This window comes from Notolabrus celidotus, chromosome 9 (genome assembly GCF_009762535.1).
Source record: "Notolabrus celidotus isolate fNotCel1 chromosome 9, fNotCel1.pri, whole genome shotgun sequence".
Lineage (NCBI taxonomy): Eukaryota > Metazoa > Chordata > Actinopteri > Labriformes > Labridae > Notolabrus > Notolabrus celidotus.
In genome coordinates, this window is record NC_048280.1 from 29,000,696 (window position 1) to 29,023,308 (window position 22,613).

Genomic DNA, 22,613 nt, shown 5'->3' on the forward strand with positions numbered 1-22,613 from the left:
CCCTCCATCAGCCTCCTACACGTACCACCAACTCCTCAGCCCCCTTCCCAAAAAATGTGAACCCCCTCTAGTACAGGATTTTTTTAAAGTATACACTCAGGTATGTCATGCTCTTAAAAAGGACTTGTAGCCTGAAAGAACATAGCTCTTTTAGCATGTAGCCATTAGCAGTGGGAATTGGCAGCTCTAGCCTGGTCTTCAGCTGCTGCTGGGTCTCCATCTGTACGCCTAATTACCCAGCAGCACCCCAGGAGCAGATCAGCAGCAGGATCCTCCTATAGAAGAGGCATTGATTACATCAGTGAGTCTATAGCGGACAGTGTGCTTCCCTGGGGGGACGTTGATATGTGAAACCTAAGTGTAAGCACTTTAATGCACACCAGGGTGCTATCTTTAGACAAATAGTTCACTAAGTTCTTATCCTATTCAATCCACCCTCCCTGTGGGGGAAGTTTCCTTTGCCTTCTAAATCATCTGTAGATAAACTGTTTGCTAGAAAGTAAAACAGATGGTCAGATACATTAAGGTAAAGGATTTTTAAAGCTTGCATAAATGGTATTTATTGTTAATAATAAAATAATAAATACAATAAATGTAATAATTTAAGTGTAATCTTAATCTAGGTATCATTTAAAGCTCTTATCATTGACTGTTGTAAAAAATAATGTGCTCAACTTTGGATTTTAAAAGTCTCAATTTTCTGTGTTGTAAGGAACACAAGATAAGGCATGCATGTATTTTATAATGCACAAGATAATGTTGCAAACACATCAGTAAGGTTGATTGTTTATTCATTCTCTGCATGTATACAACACTTTGATGATTTTACATGTCCTTTTCCAGTCTGTTTTATACATGTTAGTGCATATAAGCAGAAATAAATACTTAAGCCACGTGGCCTGAGTAAGTACACCCAGTCCCAAAAACATCTTAATCCTCCTTCATCATGTACAAGTTACACATCTATAACCAGGAACTTAGATTAACACTCAACTACCTATCAAAATCCAGCGCTCTGAAAAGTAAGTGTTCAACATACCTTCCTTAACAACCTCAAAGGGAAGAGGGAACATGAATAGGAGTCTGCCCACATTGGAGTTAGAAACTGATTGTGATAGAATTTGTCTTTTTGGATCCTCAAAGTTTAAGTTAACTTCTCTATTTTAAACATTTCCACAATTACTCCAAACCAGTCTTATAATGTAGGTGCTACTGAATTTAGCCACATTCTAGTGATTGATCATTTACTTGCTGCCTAAAGAGCCTGCAGCAGCTCTGAGTCACTTTGCTTAATGTTCCAATATAAACTCAGTTTGGGACCGTCCTGTATGTGGAAATGATTTACCCATTGTTTGTTTTTTTATTTCAAACTTGTTGGCCCTGTACATTGAAATTCCTGTGGCGTGTAGTAAGGTATGTTTTAATGTTTTAAATGTCTGAGCACTCAAAGCTTTGATCAGCTCAGTAAAGAAGAGAAGCCCCGGCCTGTAATAACAGGATGCTTCAACATGACAAGATGAAGACAAGAAATGTGGGGTTGATTGATGATGTAGCTCTCTGAAAGCTGTTGATAGAGACGTATTTGTTTTTAAGCGTTGCTACCTATAAATATATCCACCACTTGGAGAAGCTAGCTGCCTCAGCAATCTTTGCTGTCAGAGGGTATCATTGACATCATGAAAATGGCTTATTTATTTACACGAGGCAGGTGAGTAGCTCAGGCAGCTTTCAGTCTTAACCACAACTTGTGATACTCAAACCGACAAACATCTGCATCTGCAAAACACTTGAGGAAATACGATACGTCCGCAAAGATGTTTGTCCTACCCCCTTCACAGCACTAAATAACAAAAGCTGCACATGTCAAAACAATGAATGAGGTATGGAGAACGTTTAGGAGCTGTCAGCCTCCAATTGTTGCTTTGCTTTCTGAGTGGGGAGAGAAAATGGAGATGGAGGTGGAAGAAAAGAAAAACATGCAGGCTCTTTCAGCCCACTGTCATGCCACTTAGGATTTGTTGAAGGATTTTCACCCAGCCATTTCCCTTCCATTGAGAAGTAATCAGTACGGCACTGAAAGATAATATTATATCCACTTAGAAGCATGTGGGCTGCATGCATGTTCATACATGAAATGAGGCTGAAAAGCAGTGCTTCTGTTTACATTGCTGAGCACTCACTGCCTCCATTTCTGCTTGGACTTGAAGCTTCCTGACAAATAAGCTCTTTGTCTCTGTGTCTCTTACATCTCATTCTTTCTCTTTCTTTCTTCCCTCCATTCACCGTGGAGCCAGCTGGTGGGCTAATAGAGGATGCTTTCCTGTGGGGCACCAAAGTGCTGCTGTTCTGGCGTTATGCGAGCTTAAGTAAAGCTGACACACTGCTCAAGAGCTACAGCCCACACTGAGCTCCACAGCTGCCCACAGAGAGACTCTGAAAGGTCTTAAAGGTATGGGAGACACAGGGAGGCTGCCACTGCCCTCCCACCGCTGTGCTGTGATGTGGGAAGCAGGAGTTAAGTCCTTTATTAGAAGTGGCAGGCGTTGTCTCCAGTCACCTCGATAATTGCAGCACCACGTCCACCGCTGTAATCAATTGAGACAGCTGCTGCTGCGGCGTTCAAGTCCATCAGGCAGGCGTGTCATGCTAATTAATGAAATGATAAGGCTAGTGCTCACAGCATTTCACAAATAACTCCTGAAGGCTTCCCTTCTCTTCATCACAAAATTCATTCTTAAGGTTCAGATGACCCCTCCCTCTCCCTGCCTGTTGGCTGTCTGTCCACAGCGGTCTCAGGGTAAGAGCGGTCACCAGGGTGGGTCATGGGTCAGTGACAGTGAAACGGGTCAAATTCCAGGCTAGCAGGGTGGGCCATGTCAGAGGAGCTGTTAGACTTGAGCTTTTCTCCGGAAAGTTCCAAGAAGTACACCCTTTTATTTTGGAGAGCCCAGTGGCACTGACCTCAGATGACCTGGCTGTGTTCATAAGACGCTGATGGCCATCGCAAAGCACATGAGCTCTGCAGGGGGAAGGGTTCTGGTGGAGATTCAGGGAAGGACTTAGAAGCTTCAGTGTGGAGATGTCTTGCTTGTCTGCAGCATTTGATATCCAGGCTTCCCAAGTTTGCACTCTTGTTTGGAGCATCACTGCACTGAGATGAGAGGATAAGACAATAACAGTGAACATTTAAATCCTCTTTTTTCTCACTTTCTTTCCTGTCAGATTTTAGGATGTGCCCCACGTCACTTGCCTCCCATCTACAACACAGGCATATGTGCCATGAGAGGTGAATGGCATATGTGTCCTGCACCATATGGCCGATGTTTGAATTGGGATCTGATATGCGTAGGAAAGACTGATTCATCCCGCAGCTTGAGCTGCCAGCTCTCTGAAATGAACATTAGGTTCTCAATTTATGCCCAGGCTTTGACTGTAAACGTGTTACAGCTTAACACCCATCCCAATTCTGCCACCATCCTCCCCTTTTGTCAGCTGCAGCAAAGAGACAGAGACAAATAATTGAAACGTGCCAGCTGTCCCCACTCTTATGCTATCTTGGCGAGGCTTATCCTCGTCCACTCTCCCATTAACATCTCTGAGTGATTTGCAAAAACGTCGCCTTGGCTCCCCTCGTTACCAGCTTGGAGATGCTCGAGGCAGATTGAACAGTGTGAGGAAAAGCAAGTCATTGCAAATTTCTCCTATGATTTTATTATTAGCACGATGATTCAACAGTGCTCAGCCCTTCTGTTCCTCTTGTACTAATAATTTTGTTGAATTCCACCCCACCTTTTTTGATGACTGAATACCCCGCAGCAATGAAGTGTTGATTGGCAAGACTGTGGTTTCCTGCCTTCTGCCAATATCTGTTATAGCCATCTTCCACAGTCACTCATTCGTGAGCTAAGCCTTGGCTCTGTGCAGATTGCTTGTCTAGAGAGGTACAAGAACCAAATCATTGTGAGCTCATCCGTCAAGAGCAGCAGAATATTCTGTCAACCAGAGCCAGCGGGAGATGGATCAAGGCAGCATGCATTCTCACATACCTTCTGCATCCTCCAACGTCTCGCCACAGATACGCCACTTTATTTAAATATCTGTCTGTTCGTGTCCCTATTTTATCTCTACCCTGAATGTTTTTGCTTTGGCAAAGCCATGAAGGGAGTGAACCGCAGTGTTTGCCTAGTAAATGAGCTCACCCAGTGGCCTTAAGCTTCTTTTAGCCCCAGACCCCCTTGTCACAGAGAGATTTTGCATACCCTCATATCTAATCTGAAAAAGGCTTTTTGCATACAGGCTGCATTTTCCTGGCTGTTGTATATACTGGCTCCATGTCAGCAGTGAGCATGTAATTTATGTAACACACTTATTTGCATTCACAGCATAGTTGCAGAGGGTTTTAGCTGAAGGCTGAATACTTATATTCTCAAGGGCTCTTGTCTCGTTCAAGAGGTCAGTGGGTCTATTTGCGTGTATCCAGGTGTGTTTAAGCTGAAGTGGTTAAACAAGCTTCGTAGGAAATGCGTTAAAAGAGTTTTGAAACTAAAAGCATCTGAGAGCCAAAGTGTGCTGGGCTCTCCTTCTCTGCTTTTGCATTGTTGTTCCTGACATGTCATGCATCAAAATGTCAAGCACAAGAGGGATATCCTTGTCATCGAGGAGCCCCGTTACTCTATATTAATTTATTTTGAATGATGACAACAGCACATCCTAGTCCAGCTCAGGGCCAAGCCATTCCAGATTGGTCCGAGCCATTTCATGCTGAGCCATCTGGCTGCGGAAAGGCCACATAGGAGCAGATCGGTGCCAGCTCTCCAGATGTTCCACAGGGACAAACAGGGTCACAAGTGAAGGATATTGCAGGCAGGAACAGCTGTGTAGCGGCTCTGTGTTCACCCCAGACTCCCCACTGGACACATCAGTCATGACCAGCAAATCCCAGCTGCCTGTTGTCCGTCTGCTACCTCAGCCACTCCTCTCCCCACCCATTCAGCCACCCGCCCCCATACAACTGCAAAGCCCGGCACGTGCACGCAGGGCAAGGCCCAATTCCCCTGAGTAAGCAGGGCCACAGGAGCAGCTATAAAAAGATCAATACTGGGATGAGATGTCATCTGGTGAGCAGACCTGCCAACACCCCCGGGGAATGTCCCTGTCCCCACGGTGCACTAACCCAGATATCAGGAGGGGTGTGTGTGTTTGGGGGGTGCCACCCCCCACCAGCAGGCTGCCCTCCAACCTGCCTGACTCATTCTCACCATCTGCTCAGGTTTGCGGGACAGGGCTTCACAGCAGCACGTTTTTTTTTTGTACAGACACTCGTTTTGCATTTGTTTCACATGGCTGCCTGTGGCTTGCTGACTGTTTCCTCAGTGTGTGATTGCAAGCAGAGGGAGGGCTCCATGTCCTGAGGAAAACAAGAGCAAAACAATGTTGAATTTGGCAGTTTGTTGAAATGTTTCAAACTCAATATGACATTTGTGATGTTTTGTGGTGAGGGGACAGTTTTTGTCAGTGACAGTGATATTGCTGCATAAAGCCCTTAGGTAACTTGTCAGAGAGACAGTGCTGTCATTCTCTTATCACTGAGTAAGTTTGCACTGAAAATGGCTGCTCCTTAAACACGTCGAACAACTGTGAAAGTATTCATGATAATAGCTCTTCCACAAGTCATTTACACTTCTCTTTACATCCTATTTGCTACTAATAAGCTGAAGCACCTCCTAATAAAGGAGCTATCACATAATCACACAGGGCCTGCCCTTATTTTACTTCTATTGGGTCAATTTGATGTGATTTTGCACAGATAAGTATTGATTGTTGTATATGAACTGTAAGGGGGTCGACAAGGGCAAACCAACTTAAATAGCCCAGACAATGTTTGTCAGGAGAAACGTGCAGCACATGCAGAAACAATGACAGTTTTCATAAACTCATGCAAAGGCCAAAACAAATGCAACAGATGGACAACAGAAATGCTGCAAAAACCCCTACAGGCCTGGAGCACTTACATGACCAAGTCTTGTTTCGCAGCATTTATCTTTCAGCAGTGTATATGGTTTTGTGTGTTTTTGAATTGCAATTTGCATCATATTTCCACCGTTGCGTTTGTTTTTTGACTTTTGCATCTGTTTCTGAATTTGTATCTTTTCAGCATTTGCTGTACGTTTCCTCTAACTAAGATTGTTCAGGGCTTTGCAAAGCATCTGCTCTTTTCAGCCTCAGTAAAACTTTGAACAGTAAGGGCTGCAAAAAAGAAGAATTTTCAGTGCTGTCATAATATGAACATGCATGAAATAAAGGATAATTTCGTCTACAGTCATCATGTGTCACAGCACCATATGAACATTTTACCTGTCTTGGATACATGAATCATCCATTCGGCAATTTTGGCCAATCAGATGAAGCCCCAACTAACCTTCAGCGAACCCTCAGTTCATTTTATTATATATGATTGCAACTGCAAGGTTGGCTGCCTCAATGGAAAGAGGAGTTTGATGAAGACCTTGTGGTGAACAAGATTGGATCTTCTAATCTTTGGATTTTTTTGACTTGAAAAGAGATGATATTTTAAACAACACATACAGTGTAAGAACAGCAGAAAGATCCAGGAACTTTAAGTTATAGCTAAAATGAACACACTGTAATGCTGTCATCAAAATATGAACATTGTTTGTTCTTATATTATGCAAGCTGAGGTGGAGCACAGGAGCATTTTGTCATCATTTCTGAGGTTAAGGAGATTTTTGAATTATAAACTTCTTCTCCGTTTTCAACATCGTGCCGTTTTTAGATTTCTTTTTTTAAAGTGTAATTTTTCTCCTCTTTTCATCATAATGAAGACACTGTGACTTCAGTGTTCATAGGTGCTCAATGTGCCCAAGTTTCTGTCACCATTATAGTTGTTTTTGTGTGTGTGTGTGTGTGTGTGTGTGTGTGTGTGTGTGTGTGTGTGTGTGTGTGTGTGTGTGTGTGTGTGTGTGTGTGTGTGTGTGTGTGTGTGTGAATATGTGTGTGAATATGTGTGTGTGTGTGTGTGTGTGTGTGTGTGTGTCTGTCTGTGTGTGTGTGTGTGTGTGTGTGTCTTTGCTTGCAGAGTGATTTTAATGAGGAATGGGTTGGTCTGAGCTGATACCTCCCTGCCTCCATTAGAGCCCATTAGAATCATCATTAAGATAACCCGGCGCTCGCTGTGGCCCTGGCTTGCCTGCATTAGTGTTTGAAACCCCTCTGTATCTGCAAGTGGCCGTAGTGAGACTTCTTTCTGTATCGCTCTCCGTGCATTGTGTCTGGGAGAACAGGTTGCCTAGGCAACATCACCCACCGGCGACATTTCGACTGTGGATATTTGCTTCTTCGCCTGTGCGTCTGTATCTGCCCGTCTCTCTGTCTCTGCCTACAGCCTTCCTCTTTCTCTTTCGTTTGTAGAAGCGAGAGGCTGACAGTTTAATCCAAATCCCAGACCCCTGTAAATCTCAACCCCGGTCTATATATACGCCTGGACCCCGGAATTCATTAGAAAATCGTGACACCTTAGCCAGCCCCGGTTCTCCAATAAAACGCAAAGAGCAAGGGAGGGGGAGCTTGACAAATAAAAAAATAAAAGCTCTGCCCTGCCTTTTTATTGGTCTTTTTATGGCTGTTAGGATCCTTGAAAGATTAAGCAGGCTGTTAATAGGGACTGGATATTCCATTAGTGGGCTGCATGTCGAGTTCTCACTAGCTTGACAGCGGCTCCCAGCCCTTCTCATTTTTTTTTTGTTACCGTTGAGAGTGCCCGTGGAGCTTTTTTTAATTGAGGTGCTAGTAAGCCTTGTGACTGAAGTACTGCTGCATCAGAGCTGTAGATTAGAGCCGCTTAGAGAGCTTCATCTCCACCAGGCAGCCCCTCTCTTCCACTGTCTCTATCTCTCTCTGTCCCTGCATGAGCACTTTCTTTTACCCATTTTTCTATGCATGTGATGTTCCTGTGCTTAAAACGAATTCCTCCATGAGCAGCTTTAATGAGTTCAGTAGCTGTTGTCGTTGTAGCACTGCCATCTCCTCAAACTCAAACTCTTTGTGGTCCATTTAGCCGTTCTTTTAACTCACAGACATGCAGGAGATTGCAAAACGTCTTTTCTTTTTCATTGAGATTCATAAGTGCTTTGCAATTCTTTGTATGTGAAAGGTGTCGAGATGCTGCATTTACTGCCACTTTCATTTCCCTGCTACAACAGCATATAATTACAGCCATTAAATTGCAACAGCCTAAGTATGAAAAGTCGTTGTTCGGTGGAATGCTGATTAGAAAAGCTTCTTGTCTGCTGAATAGACCCCTGATGAGTGAAAAAGACAAAGTGGTCGAGTTCAGAGGGCTTTGCCGTGGTTTCCCAAATCCCCTGAAAGATCAGGACAGGAGGATAGGAAGGCGCGGTGGCAGAGAGGCCAAGATAAGGGGCCACGATCTCCCCTCACAGCACAATTGAAACATAATTATTTCATGCCAGATTGTGTGCTCAGCAAAGCCCCGAATAGGGGCCGACATTTAACTTTAATTAGCTGTGATTTATTCATACTGACTGGATTGCGGGGAGAAATTGGATCATCTGATTATAGTCAAGCATGAAAATGACCTGATTAAACACTTAATGAAACCTAGGGAGAGGGAAGCAGGAGGAACCTTGGGCAGAAGACATTTGGACGACATCATACAGGAGGAAAAGGGGGCTGTGTTTTCTTATCATTGATCATGTAAACTCCTCAGTGGAAAAAACCCAGAGGCAGACATCTTTCCTTTTATGGTTATAAAGGTTTCAGCATGAAGTGTTGTTCAATCGCACAAGGAAAGGGCCTGACTTCTGAAATTGGACGTGGTAGCACCTGTTGTTCAGGATAGTTGTCTATTAATCTGTAGTTTGAAAATTTGTAGTTTGAGTCATACAACTTGGGTAATAATCATATAAATATGAACCTAACATTGGTTAGAATAACCTGCAACATTGATTTTTGGGTGATAAATATTAAAACTGATCCTGAATTAGGTTTGCACCTTGCAGGAAATGCTCCATCATCGATGTATGATTGTGTCTAGGGTAATAGTGCGTAGTGGGGAGTGTTTTTAATCGATGGAGCAATACAAAGCAGTCGATTTAGCATTCTCTATTCACAAAGTCAGTTTTTAAACTATCTCAGGATCTTTTTCTGCTGTTCTTCTCACATCTTGCTTTTTCTTTCACCCTCAGGTGTGCCCACGAATGAGATCCCCGAGTCAAAGACTTGCAGCTCAGCCAAAGTTTCAGGTCTCCAGCGCAGTCAGGAGCAGAGCAACAGTGAGGTGCTCTTCACGCCTCCCGTGCCTAGCCCCATCCCGGCTTCGGCACCTACGGGCTCCCCTGCCCCGGCTGCAGCGGCGGCCCCCCTTGAGCCCCCTAGGTCCCGCCTCCCAAGCCCGCCTCCTCTCAGTGTCAAGAGGGAGCAGCAGCAACCTCTGCCCCCTATCCCCACCCCTCCCTTGTTGAGGGCGCCACCTCACCCCCATCCCCACCCCCAGCCCCACCCCCCTCACCCACACGCACACCAGGAGCCTCGTGTCCTTCCGCCCTTGCAGCACCACGTGCGGCCAGTAATCAGCCACCAGGTGCACCACCCGCTGTACAGCAGCCTCCACGACATCAGGTGGGTTGTTTCATGGGCTTGTGTGGTTTCAGGTGCAGGGACTTACAAGATGGGAGGCATCTGTGGTGGATGTTTAATGACTTCCCACTTACATCTAGCTGTTAAACCAGCCAACAAAATAAGATTCACTTCAGTGTGTACTCATGCTATACCCGTAAAACACTTTAGCTGTGATAGAGTTTAATTCTAGTGGAGGGCTAAAAACCATACAGCATAGTGTTGTGATGTTTGTCTGACGATATTGTATAACTATTTAGACTCAAAAGTTCAAATATTTCTGTATAAATTATTCATGATGTCTATTATATAAATAAGGCTTTTAATAAAAAAGACAGTACAAGGTTTAATGTTTTAAAGAATTACTGTATTATAGTGCAGATTATGTTCAGTGTTATCATCCAGTGGAGTTAGACTGTAAGGACAGGTGATACAGGTTAAGATTGTCAGGTACTTGCAACAATTATGGCAGATTTAATGTTAAGGGTAGTCAGTCCAAATGTTTGCAAATCCTGTTTTAGGGGCTGGTTTTACATCATTAATTGTATTTGGGAATTGTAATTATTTAATTGTCAGACTGAAAGCTTTGACAACATATATTGTTTTCATGCAGATATTCATTATATGCCACACAAAGGTGTCAGAGTCATTCCGTTCGTTAAGTAACACTCAGGCACGTGTCTTTATGCATATTTTGTCATTTTCCACATCTGATCTTCTTGGAGTCTGCCCTCACCTTTTGTATTTCACTGCAAGATGTTTCATTGGAAAGTACTTCTTTAGGTAATGCTGTACACAAAATTAATACACGTAAACAAGATGCTTAAAGTAGTAGTGCATTCAGTCGATCTCACACTTCTGCAGTGTAACTGAAAATGTACAGCAGCTTATGTTCATTTCCATCCATAGATAATAACCGAGATATTTCCCTCTTTGTCTCCCTTTAAATCTTCAGCCACAGCGGCAGTCCATTGGGTCTTCCCAAACACCACTTGCCCCCCTCCCCTCACCATCACCTCAGCGGGCTCCCCTCGTCAGCCCCCGCCTTGCCTCTGTCCATAGCAAACCTCTCTACCTCGCACTATTCCTCCCTACGGAGCCCGGCCCATCGCCATCCGGCCATGTTTGCAACCCCAGCCACACTGCCGCCACCACCAACCTTACCAACCAACAGTTTAGTCGTGCCTGGGCACCCCGCTGGCACCCCCTACCCAGGTACAGCCGCACACCTCACATGATAGACGCTAGACTCAGTGCAGAACAAACCTCGAGGAGACATATTACCTTCAGTAGGCTGGTTTGAAGTGCTTTTCTTCTGACTAATTACTGAATGATCTAACTATCGTTACACATCTAGTAGCAGCACATTTAAATACTGTTGTGTAATACTAAACATTTACACTTTGAACACAGGCTTCTCAAAAGTATGTGTGGTGGTGTGGCCTTTATTATCACAGGTCCAGTTAAACCACAACAGTCTGCTGTGTGCTACAGATACAGCTCAAAAGAAACAAAATATTTCAATGTGCTGCGGTAATATGTCAAATGTATTCTCATCTCAGTGTCATAAGATATGTTTATATGGTGTTGGTCAGTTCCTGTGTTTTGCTGATGTGGTAAGTAGACATTTATGATGTATTTTAAACTTAATACTTATTTGATAATGAAGATTACAGTGTATTCAAATACGTATTTATTATAACTCTGATGATGTATTTCCTCCTTTTCCAAATATATGTTTGGAACTTTTTCGCTGATGAATTTTGTCGGAAAGGCAAAACATTATTTGCTTAAATATTTATTGAATTATTCTTGATTTCCGTATTGTATTTTTTCAAGAAATCAGTTAAATGTGTTTTTAAAGTGCCTTAACGTAGTGAATAGTAAAAGATACTGAATCTATCTCAAAGGTAATGTAAGGTGAGCTTGATCCACGACAGACAGTGACAAAAATTATTTATATTCAATTATTTGATTTTTTTGTATGTGAACATGATGAATGTAGTTCTATTAGACACATTCAAAAAACCTCAGAAATGTTTGATATTCCACAGGGCATAATAAGCTAATCACACTTGTTTTCTCTATTGTAGAACACTATGCGTTCATTCTTAAGATGGACTGTATTAATAGTAACTTAGTACTCTAAGGGGTGATTAGGTCACTGTTCCAGGGCTCAGACACAGCCGAGGAAAATGTCAGCCAGCACTCGGACAGTCATCACAGCTGGAGACATCTTTAGCGTACTAAAGGCAGCACTTACACAGTCACGTGTCGAATAATGGTGCACTCAGTCCGCAATCTGACGCAACCTCAGCTGCCAGAACTACGTTTCCTTCTGGCAACAGTATATGATTTATAACCATTTGATGATATGTTCCATGTTTTCATTAAAAAAAGACACTTTGTGCTGCAGTAGAAGGAAACAAATGTCTCCAGCAATGATGGGTGCCTCCAAATATGTCATAAATATGCCAGCTGTGCATTGACTTTCCAATAGAGGGCAAGAGTGTGTGTGTTTTCTGCTGGGATGACTCTTGGTTCTTTCTTGTCTTTAGATACCAGCCTGTTGATATCATTCAACCAACCAATCATGTATTGCCAGCCTCATTCGGGGATTCTGATTGGCACATTGTCACAGGCAACTCTCTTACCACCACCAATGAGTCCCCACGTAGAAAACCCTCACAGCATGAGCTGGAGAAACAGAGAATGCCAGGTGACTATTTTCTTTCTTCTTCTACCCTTGTTGTGAAGACTGACTGGGCGCCCGTGCCTCTTTTTCTTGTGTCCCCCCCTTCCCTCTCCCCACCCCCTGTTTTTTCTTTTTTTTTTTTTTTTTTTTTTTGGTTTTCCTCGCTCTCCTTTCTTACAGAGCATGACCTCCTGAGGCAAGAGCTGAACAACCGCTTCCTGGTTCAGAGTTCAGAGCGGGGCCGGGGGCCGTCCGCCTCCCCGCTGGCCCCCGCATCGCTCCTGAGGGCTGAATTTCACCAACATCAGCACATGCACCAGCACCAACACACCCACCAGCACACCTTCACGCCCTTCCCCGCCAGTCTGCCCCCGGCCGCCATCCTCACCCCGCCCACCGCACCTCCCATGGTGCGTACCCAGGCCAGAAATGTGAGGATAAGTAAATAAATTAAAGATCCCAAAACCCCACCTATCACCCCTCCCAATCTACTCTTCAGTCGATTCCTACCTTTTTTTCTTTACCCCCAAATTCACCAAATATGTCCCGTAGATGTAGGAACCCCTCCCTCCAAAGTGATGATGGCACTGATTCAGTTTGAATTTTTGATCTTTGATATGTGTTCTGATGCTAAAACCTGATGAGAAGCTGGAAGCATCACATCTGTTCCTCCATAATAAGGACAAATACTGGACACAGGAGTCCCACTGGCTATCGACCCCATCTCCACACGCACAAATACACACAAGCACAGACTAACATGTTGTTTGTTTATATTTTTATGTAGTTACCATTCGGGTTGGTTGAACCCGACCAAGCACATACTTTTACAAGCACATACTTTTGCTTTTAAATGTCTCTGTCCATAGTGGGACAGTTCATGAAACCATACCTCCACACTTTGTGTCACTTTTCATAGAGACAGGTTTTCTGACTCACATGTTTCCCAAGCACGCCAACGTCAACAAATGATATGAAATGATTCACCTTTGTCTTAACTTGGACAAAGATTTGTTGTTCACTGTTTGCTGAGGGTCAAAAAAGGCCAGTTGCCGGAAGGCAAGCTCGACAACTGTTTGCATATGGATGTGCTTTAAGTGGTTTTGAATGTTTTCATTTGCCTTCTCGGAGCAACAAAGGCGCTGTCTGACTGATCTGTGTGTGTGTGACTGATCTGTGTGTGTGTGTGTGTGTGTGTGTGTGTGTGTGTGTGTGTGTGTGTGTGTGTGTGTGTGTGTGTGTGTGTGTGTGTGTGTGTGTGTGTGTGTGTGTGTGTGTGTGTGTGTGTGTGTGTGCGTGAATGCATTCCTGCAGACTTGTAAATTTGTGCACAACTTCCTCACCACATGTGTGTGTATGCCTGTGTATTTACTGCCTTTGCCAACAAAAAATCAAAGCCTTGCGGTCGGTTAAATGACTTCACTACAGATGAAGGCAGTGGATGACATCATGGTATAACTGTTTTGATAATAGTTGTAATTGCTTCCGTGCTTTGACTGCCCTCAAGACTACAAGAAAAAAGGTTATGACTAATTATCCATCATTTTAACTGCTCAGCGATCTGACAGTCGATTCAGACGTTTGTAGCTTTTTGGCATTAGTCTAATAGATGTAATCCATCACTTCATGACCTCTGATTAAAAGCCTGAGGTCCCATTAAGGCTGCACTCTAGATTATCCCCATCCTGTACATTAAAAGTCAAAGCTTTGGTATTTACAGCCCAGCCTAAGATAAGAATAGAGACTGTTTAGACGGTTCTTTAGAAAACACACATGCTGCTATCTGGTCTGCTGTTCATTCCTGACATGCTAGGAATTATATACAGTACACAGCTCTCTCTTTGAAGATGAAAGAGGCGATTTTCCTCATCTCGCTAATGCTTGCATTATGTAGCCCGTGATGTACAGACCCCATCTCTAGAGTGCTGTTACGATAGGATTTGCGATATACCATTAATGTCTTTCTCTGTTTTTTCCATTTTAATTGAAACTGTGATGTTGCTTAACTTGTGCCCTTCCCTCCCTCCTACCCTCAGTCAAAAAGCTGTTTTTCCTCTCTGTGGTTCTTGCTCAAAGAGGCAGGAGTAATGTTGATGTTGTGCTCTCCCTCTCTCCCTCTCTCTCTCTCTCTCTCTCTCTCTCTCTCTCTCTCTCTCTCTCTCTCTCTCTCTCTCTCTCTCTCTCTAAACGCCACATGTCATTTCAACTATGTAACAGTCGTTGGCTAATGGCTGTAATTAATGAAATTATGAAGCCTTTATTTTTGTTTATTGTTTGACGCCCTCAAGCAGCTGGCTTTCCAAATGGCAGCACTGAGTCTCCACTACCCCACCCTCTGCCCACCATGTCTTTGGACAAGGAATATACTTAATTGTTATAAGATGAAATATTAAGCTTTAATGAGTTTAAGCTGTTAACTGTAAAACTGTGACAGGCACCATAAATTACAAGGGCAAGAGCTTTTGTTTTTTCTTTTCCTGTTTTTTTTTTTTTTTTACAAGGCCATAAAGTGGCCAAATTCCCTCTCTCGGTGTCAGACATTAAACAGGCCGCGCCTTCAGAAATGCAGAGGAGCTGTTTAATGAGCTCGGAAGCTGGCTCAGTGTTTCCTCTCAGTAGGCCGTCTGTCTTTGATTTCTGCCCATTATCGCCCACAAACAAGGCCGCCAACACCATTGCTGACATCGTGGCCATTTTGTCTGCAGATGTGAATACTCCTGCTTTAACAGAAGGCTCCTGATTCAAACCCTGCGTCTCTACCGGCAGCTTAGCCAACCCTACGCCTGCTCCCCCCTTAACCATCCGTGTCACCGCACACACACACACACAGAAACACTGATTCATACCCACTCATTTCCCTGTTTTATGTAAACCAAAAACGTCTGCGCCTGCCAAGAGAGCTTTGGGAAAACACTCGCAAAAAGTACCTGCAAATGGTTTGTGTATTTGTGGAAAAGGAATAAGTTACTGTCGCTTGTAATTAGCCTGTTTCAAAATAGAGAGCCAGTATTGGCTTGTGAACAGATGTACAAAGTCCCCATTCATACCTGGGGAAACATTCTCCCTCTGCCTCATTCTCAGCTTACCGACCAGATTCCCATGTGTTCAGGCCATGATTAGAAATACTCTCTAATACAACTGCGTCCTTTTGATACAGCATAACTTCAGCCACAGAAGAGATTTCCTCACATGAACTGAGCACATTACAGTTACATGCCATACACTGAGATGTCTTGAAATAGCTCCTACAATTGCAAATGTCAGCTACTCGATTGAGTGTCACTCTCAAGAAGCTGCATGTATGCTTTCTATGATATGATGCACAGAAAACTGGCCTGTTTTTTCTACTTAAGCCTTTTGAAGTCTTTTTTTCTTACGCCCAAAACTAGCTAAACGTCTCCCGTCCTGATCTTTACCGTCAGGGTTTGTTGCAAAAGAAAAAAGTCTTCACAGTCAAGAGCAATTAGATTCACATTTCTACAAATTTTCCAGTGAATAGAAACAACTGGTCTGGTTTTCAAACGGTCTGATTTCCAAGCAGGGCCTCCACGCCCAACGTCTGTATGCTCAATTGGAAAATCATGCAGGCTGTCTTCATCTTGGCAGTCTGCTAAAGCAGTCGTATTGTCAGTAATTTAACTGCCTATCTGACCATGCAGTTTAAGTAAACCCATGACCAGTGCAAGCCAGCTGCTTTACTCTTGGGCTTATTATTTTGGATCCAAACCTTGCTTATTACCAGTTACAGATGCTGATCATGTGTTTTGTTTTAGTGATGTAAAAATAATGAGAGATTACTTTTTTAGAAGGTTTTTGCATGGGGGATTTGGGTAAGTAAATCATTTTCTTGGCCCTGTTCCTAATTCCTTCCTCTCTAATTTCTTCCAGTTCGACAAATACACCCCCAAACTGGACAATCCATTCATCAGACATTCAAACGTGAGTCTCTCTTTCTCATCCTAATTTATTTAAATGTGTTATTTGCATTTGGCAAATCAAATATTTGACATATTTGAATGTTGCCGTGAGAGCACTTAGTGTTGCTGTGGTTTTGTATGTGCTTATGCTTGAGTCCTGTTCGTTTCTCTGTATGATTTTGTTTTGTGCCTTTTTGTGTCTCCCATCCTCCTCTTTTCTCCCCAGTTCTTCCCCTCCTACCCCCCCACCATGCCAGGCATGCCCCCGCTGCTCCCACACTCAGGACCCTTCAGCTCGCTGCAAGGAGCCTTCCAGCCCAAGGTCAGCCCCACATCCCTACCCTCAAACCACCACCTACAGACAGGCAGAGAATATCAGGAACTCTGAATATGATATAAACCTGTCCACAGCTTAAACAAATTCACAACACACAAAATATCTTAGAAGGTCGGCTTTGTCAGTGAGAAAAAAAATGGCTACACAGCTGTACATTTAGGAAGGAAAGGAATATTGAAAGGACTGCATGAAAAAAGTAATAAAACATGCACTGCACTAGTTACTAGTTACTTTTAGCCTTTTTGCCTCCATAAACAATTTTAGTATATTTTTTCACCAAACACTAAGGCAAAAAAGTCAGATTATCTGTTGTTCTTGGTTGGCAAAAAATGTGTGTTTGGGGTTTTTTATTACACATGTATTTAAAAAAAATCCATCCTTGAAGATTAATTCAATTATATTTATAAAGATTATTCTTATTTTATATTTACAATACCACAGTAAATGATATCAGCCTGTCCTACTCCTGTCCGTCTTCGGAGACACAAGCAGCAGAGCCAGATGCCAAAGATAAGAATGTAATGGATGTCTGCTTTGCAGCAAGTGGCAACCTCTTGGGTTGAAAATGAAGGCAGTGTGAAAGTGAAGTAAAACTGCAGTTCCTTGAGTGTCCACTCGATGCTTGGCTACAAAACCCATAAAATCCACATCTAGTCCCATTTTATAATGTTACATGTTTACAATAGGTCACAGTATGGATGTCATCAACGTAGCTCATTTATTTCTTCATACATACTGCACAAGGGGTGAAGAGATATTATTAAGGCTTGGAGTTATTCATACATTTGCATAATCAGGAGTGTGGGTGACAGGTGTGTGCATTTTAGCTGTTTGCCTGTAAGCAAAAAGCCTACCTCAGCTCCTCAGCTCCTCCTCTTTGCCTGTTTCTGGATTGATCAAAAATTATGTTGGGTGAGCATTTCCAATATGGCGACCGTCATCTTTTGGCTTCAAAACATCTCTTCAAAAACCAATGAGTGACAATACTATGTCCATGTTTATGATGTCTTTGCTCAGAAGAGTAAAGTAGACAAGATGCACCAACAGGGCAGGCAATGTGAGAGATGTGAGGGGCGGGAGGGGGTAAGACTGTCTGGCAGATGCCCAGCGGCTGTGACCCGGTGTAAGCCACCAATCAAAGCTTGCCTAAATCCTCTGGCCTTATTCCCAGGGGGCTCCGTCATGGAGGGGCCCTTTTGTCGTAGGCCCCTCCAGATGGTTCAGGGAACAGCCTTTTGCGTCTAAAGTCCCTGCTAAGTATTCTTGGAGAGAAGCTTTGGGGAGGGGGGGCGGGTTCTATGTTTGTTTGTGGGGGCTGGTGACCCAGGTCACCCTGCAGGATCTTCCTATCCCTGATGTGGGGATGGATTAATGAGGCTGATCCAGGCACTTGCGCTCCGAAGACTTAAAGAGGAGATCAGAGAGATCAGGGATGTGTTACTCTGCTGTGGCTCAGTGCCTGCAGCATCAATACAGTGTTATCTAATGACGTCAGTAAAACAGTCGTGGAGGATTGCTAAAGGAGGACATAAGGTTACTATGACACTGGCATCAGTAACTGAAGGGTCGTCAAGTAGTTTTGAAATATGTCACCATGCTAATGTAGAAATATACTCTGCACATCAGCAGTGTTTGTGAGAATATGGTAACTGTCAAACCTACATTTATTTATCCTAATTCATTTAGGATTCTCTTTGTTACTTCTGTCGTGTATTGTTGTGTAACAGGCTTTGTTTCATTCTCTGACTTATTGATGCTTTAACAAATATGGATCTGGCTAATGACCTTGTATTTCTTTCCATTTCTCTCTCTCTCTTTGTCTCTCTCTATCTGTCAGGCATCTAATCCCATCGACGTAGGGGGTCGTCCTGGAGCGGTACCTCACACACTCCTACAGAAGGATCCACGGGTAAGCATCAGGCGGAAAACTTTAACACCAGTCTGCTCTTTTCCTCCTGGTGAAAGCCACAAATGTTCCGTACATACAGAATGACTGGCAGGGAAATGTGTATGCATGTATTTGCATCGCATTTCTCTTCATACATTTCTACTGACACATGAACTTACTCTGCAAAATAAGCCCTAAACCACTGGTAACTTTTCCAGCTGTACAGAACTGTGAAGTTTCACTCTATCTTTGTTGTTGTTTATGACTGTCTGTTTGTCCATACAGATAACAGATCCATTCAGGACATCTGTTAGGGTAAGTGCTTTCCTCGTCTGTCATGTGTTAAATGTTTCTCTCTCTGGCCAGGCCACAAAGTCTAAACTGGAAATTCTTCAACATTTCCTGATCAAACATATGCAGGCTTTTGGCCGCATTTAAGGTTAGCTTTGAGGTCTATTTTTGGCTAAAGTCAGGAGTAGATTTTCTTAATCCGTTGCCTGGTTGAAATTCTGACGAGTTCCCACTTTGTAGTTTGGCCAGATAAATCTTAATGCCAGCATCCATTTTTAGCTCCCAATATCAAAGCCAGCAGGCTAACCTCAGTTTCTCTCTAAATTTTTAGAAACCTGGCAAGTGGTGTGCAGTGCATGTCCAGATCGCATGGCAGATCTACCACCACCAGCAGAAAATGAAGGTGCGTGAGATGGATAATGATGTCTTCCAGGAGTCTTGCTCTCATGTAGAACCAGATACAGTGTATTTGTAAAATTATAACAACCCATATGACATACTCCCTGAATACATAGATGGGCTGGGCGTCCTGGACTGATGGATTTTTTCTCTAACGTAATGTCAAGTTTAGCCAGTCAGTACAGGAAGAACATGTGAACGGGGAAGAACAGCAAAGACAAGTCTGTAACTACAAAAATGTAACAAGAATGATGTCACCTCCCGTTAAGTGTCCCTAAGAGTTAAAAATACAGTAAAAAGGTTCTTCTTGTTTAGTGTAAGTTAAATCTCTGAGAATAGCTCACTCCACCTAAACAGAATGAGGCAACAGATTAAATCTTGCCATTTCTGCAGCACACAGTGACAGACAAGAGACATTGTAGTTTTTTGATCCTTTATTTTTGTTTCTGATCAGCCAACATGTTACAGAGCATTCAGACAAAAAAGGTCAATTTCTGCCCAAGTCAAGTCCCCTGTGTGTTTTCTCAAGGTTTTTAGAACTAAATACAATTTGAGAGAGTTAAAGTGTACACATAAGAGTAATGAAAAACATGTCAGGAAAAGACTAGAGAGAAAAAGTAAAACACAAATGAGTGAGGTTTGTTAAGATAAGCTGTAACCAGAGGGTCCTTGGTTGTCCACCTTCACAAAATTAGGAAGCAACCAATGTCAGTAATAGCTTTTTTGCAAGCAGGAACCAAAATTCCCAACATAAATTCGTATGTGCACTTTGCCTAAAAATCTTCATGGTGCAGCATCAAGGTGGAGATCTTCTGCTAAAACCAGAGAATTTCAGTCCTGTTTGAGCCCAGAACCACTGTTTGGATTTAGAGCCCCTTATTATTGTACATATATTTGTTGTAACACAGTTGGCCAAAATCTGAGATATTGAGCCTTAGTTGATTAATCTGACACCCGGTGTAGCTTAGCGTAAAACCCATCACTGTTGTTGGAAACATGTTGTACTTGTGTCCACGGCTCTATATTTCATCACTGTGTCTCCCTCTCCTCTCTTGGCTACAGCAAATGCAGCTGGATCCTCACAAAATTGACATGAATGGAAAGCTGGACCTGTTCAGTCGACCCCCAGCTCCGGGAGTCTTCCCCGGGTTCCCGTACCCTCATGACCTGGCACGACCCCTCTTCTCTTCAACAGGTCAGTAGGGTCTCTTAACACCACAATCAGGGTGTGGATCTAAACCTTCCGAGACAAACCATTCAGAAACACTCAAATTATCCCATTTCAAGCCTTCCACTGCCATTTTTGTCTTTATGCAAATGAGAGTGTCAAAATTGTTCCTCCACCACTGCAGTGAAAAGCCATGATTTTTTTTCCTCTGCTCTCATGTAATGCTCACTTAATTATAGTGCTTTTGAAGCAAATGTTTAGCCAGTAAAGGGAGTCAGATTTTGCTATGAATATGGATGATTCTCGGTTAGGTAATTGACTGATTTGCCCTGCGTTGGAGGGCAACAGAGAGGCGAGCAGCCTTTGACTGGTAATTATGCAGTGCTGTGTCAGAGCCACTCCTGTAATTGCTTCTTTCATTAACAATTCATGGAATATGGGTGATGGTTACAGTGTTTAGTCAGAGACTGACCTTAATAAGCAACCATTCACACACAAACATGCAACAGCTGAAATGAAAGCATAATATCAATTGCTAATTTGCTCAATGGCTTCACTCAGCCTTCTCTACTCTTGCTTAAATCTAGATTCAACAAGTTTGTGAAGCTGTTGCTGAAAAATGTTCGTGTACATTTATTCAGATTTACAGATTAAAGTTACTGTGAGGAGTTTTTTCACTGATTTTAAAGTAGTCTAACTCTTAAGGCTGATTTATACTTCTATGGTGCCCTTACGCAGCAGGGGCTGACACGGACATGAATACCATATACTTGTGCGTCAATGTGTCCGTGTCGCACAGCAATTCTCTGCCAAAACGCTTGAGGGCAATGCAGTCTCTCTGATAGCCGGTCACATGTATCCAGCCCCGCTATGATCTCTGTTTACTATTCCAAAGCGATTCAGAGCGTGTTATGTTAATCTACAGCTGATACATGTTGCTGTTTATCATACAGACATGATTACATGAAGAATAGAGAGGAGAAGATGAAATACACGGCCGATGAGCGGGGATCCCGGAAGTGCTGTAAATGCAGGAAATACAATGCCGCCGAGTGGACCAATCACAGGGCTTGTGGTCCGCAGTGATTCTACGGGTAGTTACATTTTGGAGGAGGTGCACATCAGCTTCGTGCTTAGGCCTCTGCGTAGGTACAGGAGGTACGCGAACCTCCGGCGTAGGCTACACCGTCGATTCAACGCAGAAGTATAAATAAGCATTTATACTGATGCAGTTACATGAACTACGCAGTTAAATTAGGCTTTGATTTGAACTCTGGTAATTTTTGGCAATAAGAAGTGAGTTAGCAAGCAAGAGGAGTTATTTTTTCACTGTCATTTGTACTAATGGCTGACACTGGAGCGGGATTAGCAAAGGACACGTTTTCTGTTGCACTGTTGTTTTAGATGAAGAAACTCCATAAAACTATAAAAGAGAAAAGTGTTTACTAACAGGATGTCATGTTTATTCAGGCATGTGAATGCTTTACTGGATGGAATTACGGATATTTATTTTATGCGGACAATTATTGGGACATCATGACACTGAGCTGTGAAGAGTAACATTAAACCAGTTTGCTGACCTTTTGTAAGCTAACTAACAGTAATAAATCAGAGTTTATAAAGTTTTGTCATTGTTGTTTTACAGTTAATAATTTTACATTGGTACAAATTAATCCATGACCTCATCACTCTGCATCCTGCAGAAAGTTATCTTGCACAAAGAAAAGCAGAGTTAGAATGAAGATCTTTACTCCCTCTACAACAAATGCACACTTTGGGAAGAGCCTCATCTTTACGACAGTGGGTGATGGAGCTCATGGGAAATGCAGTCTTCATTCTGTAAAAACACTTCTGATTTTGTTCAAAGCAGTCACCAGAATCAACACAACTTGAAAACTCCTCACAGTGTCTTGAAATCCTGGGTAATCACAGGGGTCAGAGTCATGACTATTTTTGATGGAAAATAACTGGCTTGTGGCTGCATCTCTAGTTTACGTGCACATATTTGACGTATTGACTAATAATAATATTTTTGTATTCTCTCCTCTCTTATAGGCTCCGGCCACCCAGCTCCCTCTCCATATGGCCCTGCCCCTCATCCAGGCGGCTTCCTGCCTCCTAGCCATTTGGCAGGTAAGTGTAAGTAACCCCATGTTCACTTTTTTTATACATTTATCTCCTCCTCCTCTTCGTCTCTTTCTCTCTCTCTCTCTCTCTCTCCCCACCTAGTCTTTCCCTCTTTTTACGCATGTTTTAAACACATT

The 22,613-nt window shown here is 43.0% G+C and overlaps 1 protein-coding gene across 1 annotated transcript in view; it reads left to right on the plus strand.

The window, feature by feature from the left end:
- fbrsl1 (fibrosin-like 1) overlaps positions 1-22,613 on the plus strand; it is a 492,137-nt gene that overhangs the window by 464,076 nt on the left and 5,448 nt on the right. Inside the window, exons 17-26 of the mRNA XM_034691889.1 lie at positions 9,225-9,657; positions 10,610-10,869; positions 12,530-12,780; positions 16,238-16,288; positions 16,493-16,588; positions 18,441-18,512; positions 18,777-18,806; positions 19,114-19,185; positions 20,244-20,376; positions 22,405-22,482. Coding sequence (XP_034547780.1) covers positions 9,225-9,657; positions 10,610-10,869; positions 12,530-12,780; positions 16,238-16,288; positions 16,493-16,588; positions 18,441-18,512; positions 18,777-18,806; positions 19,114-19,185; positions 20,244-20,376; positions 22,405-22,482 — 1,476 coding nt within the window. The remainder of the gene's footprint in view (positions 1-9,224; positions 9,658-10,609; positions 10,870-12,529; positions 12,781-16,237; positions 16,289-16,492; positions 16,589-18,440; positions 18,513-18,776; positions 18,807-19,113; positions 19,186-20,243; positions 20,377-22,404; positions 22,483-22,613) is intronic.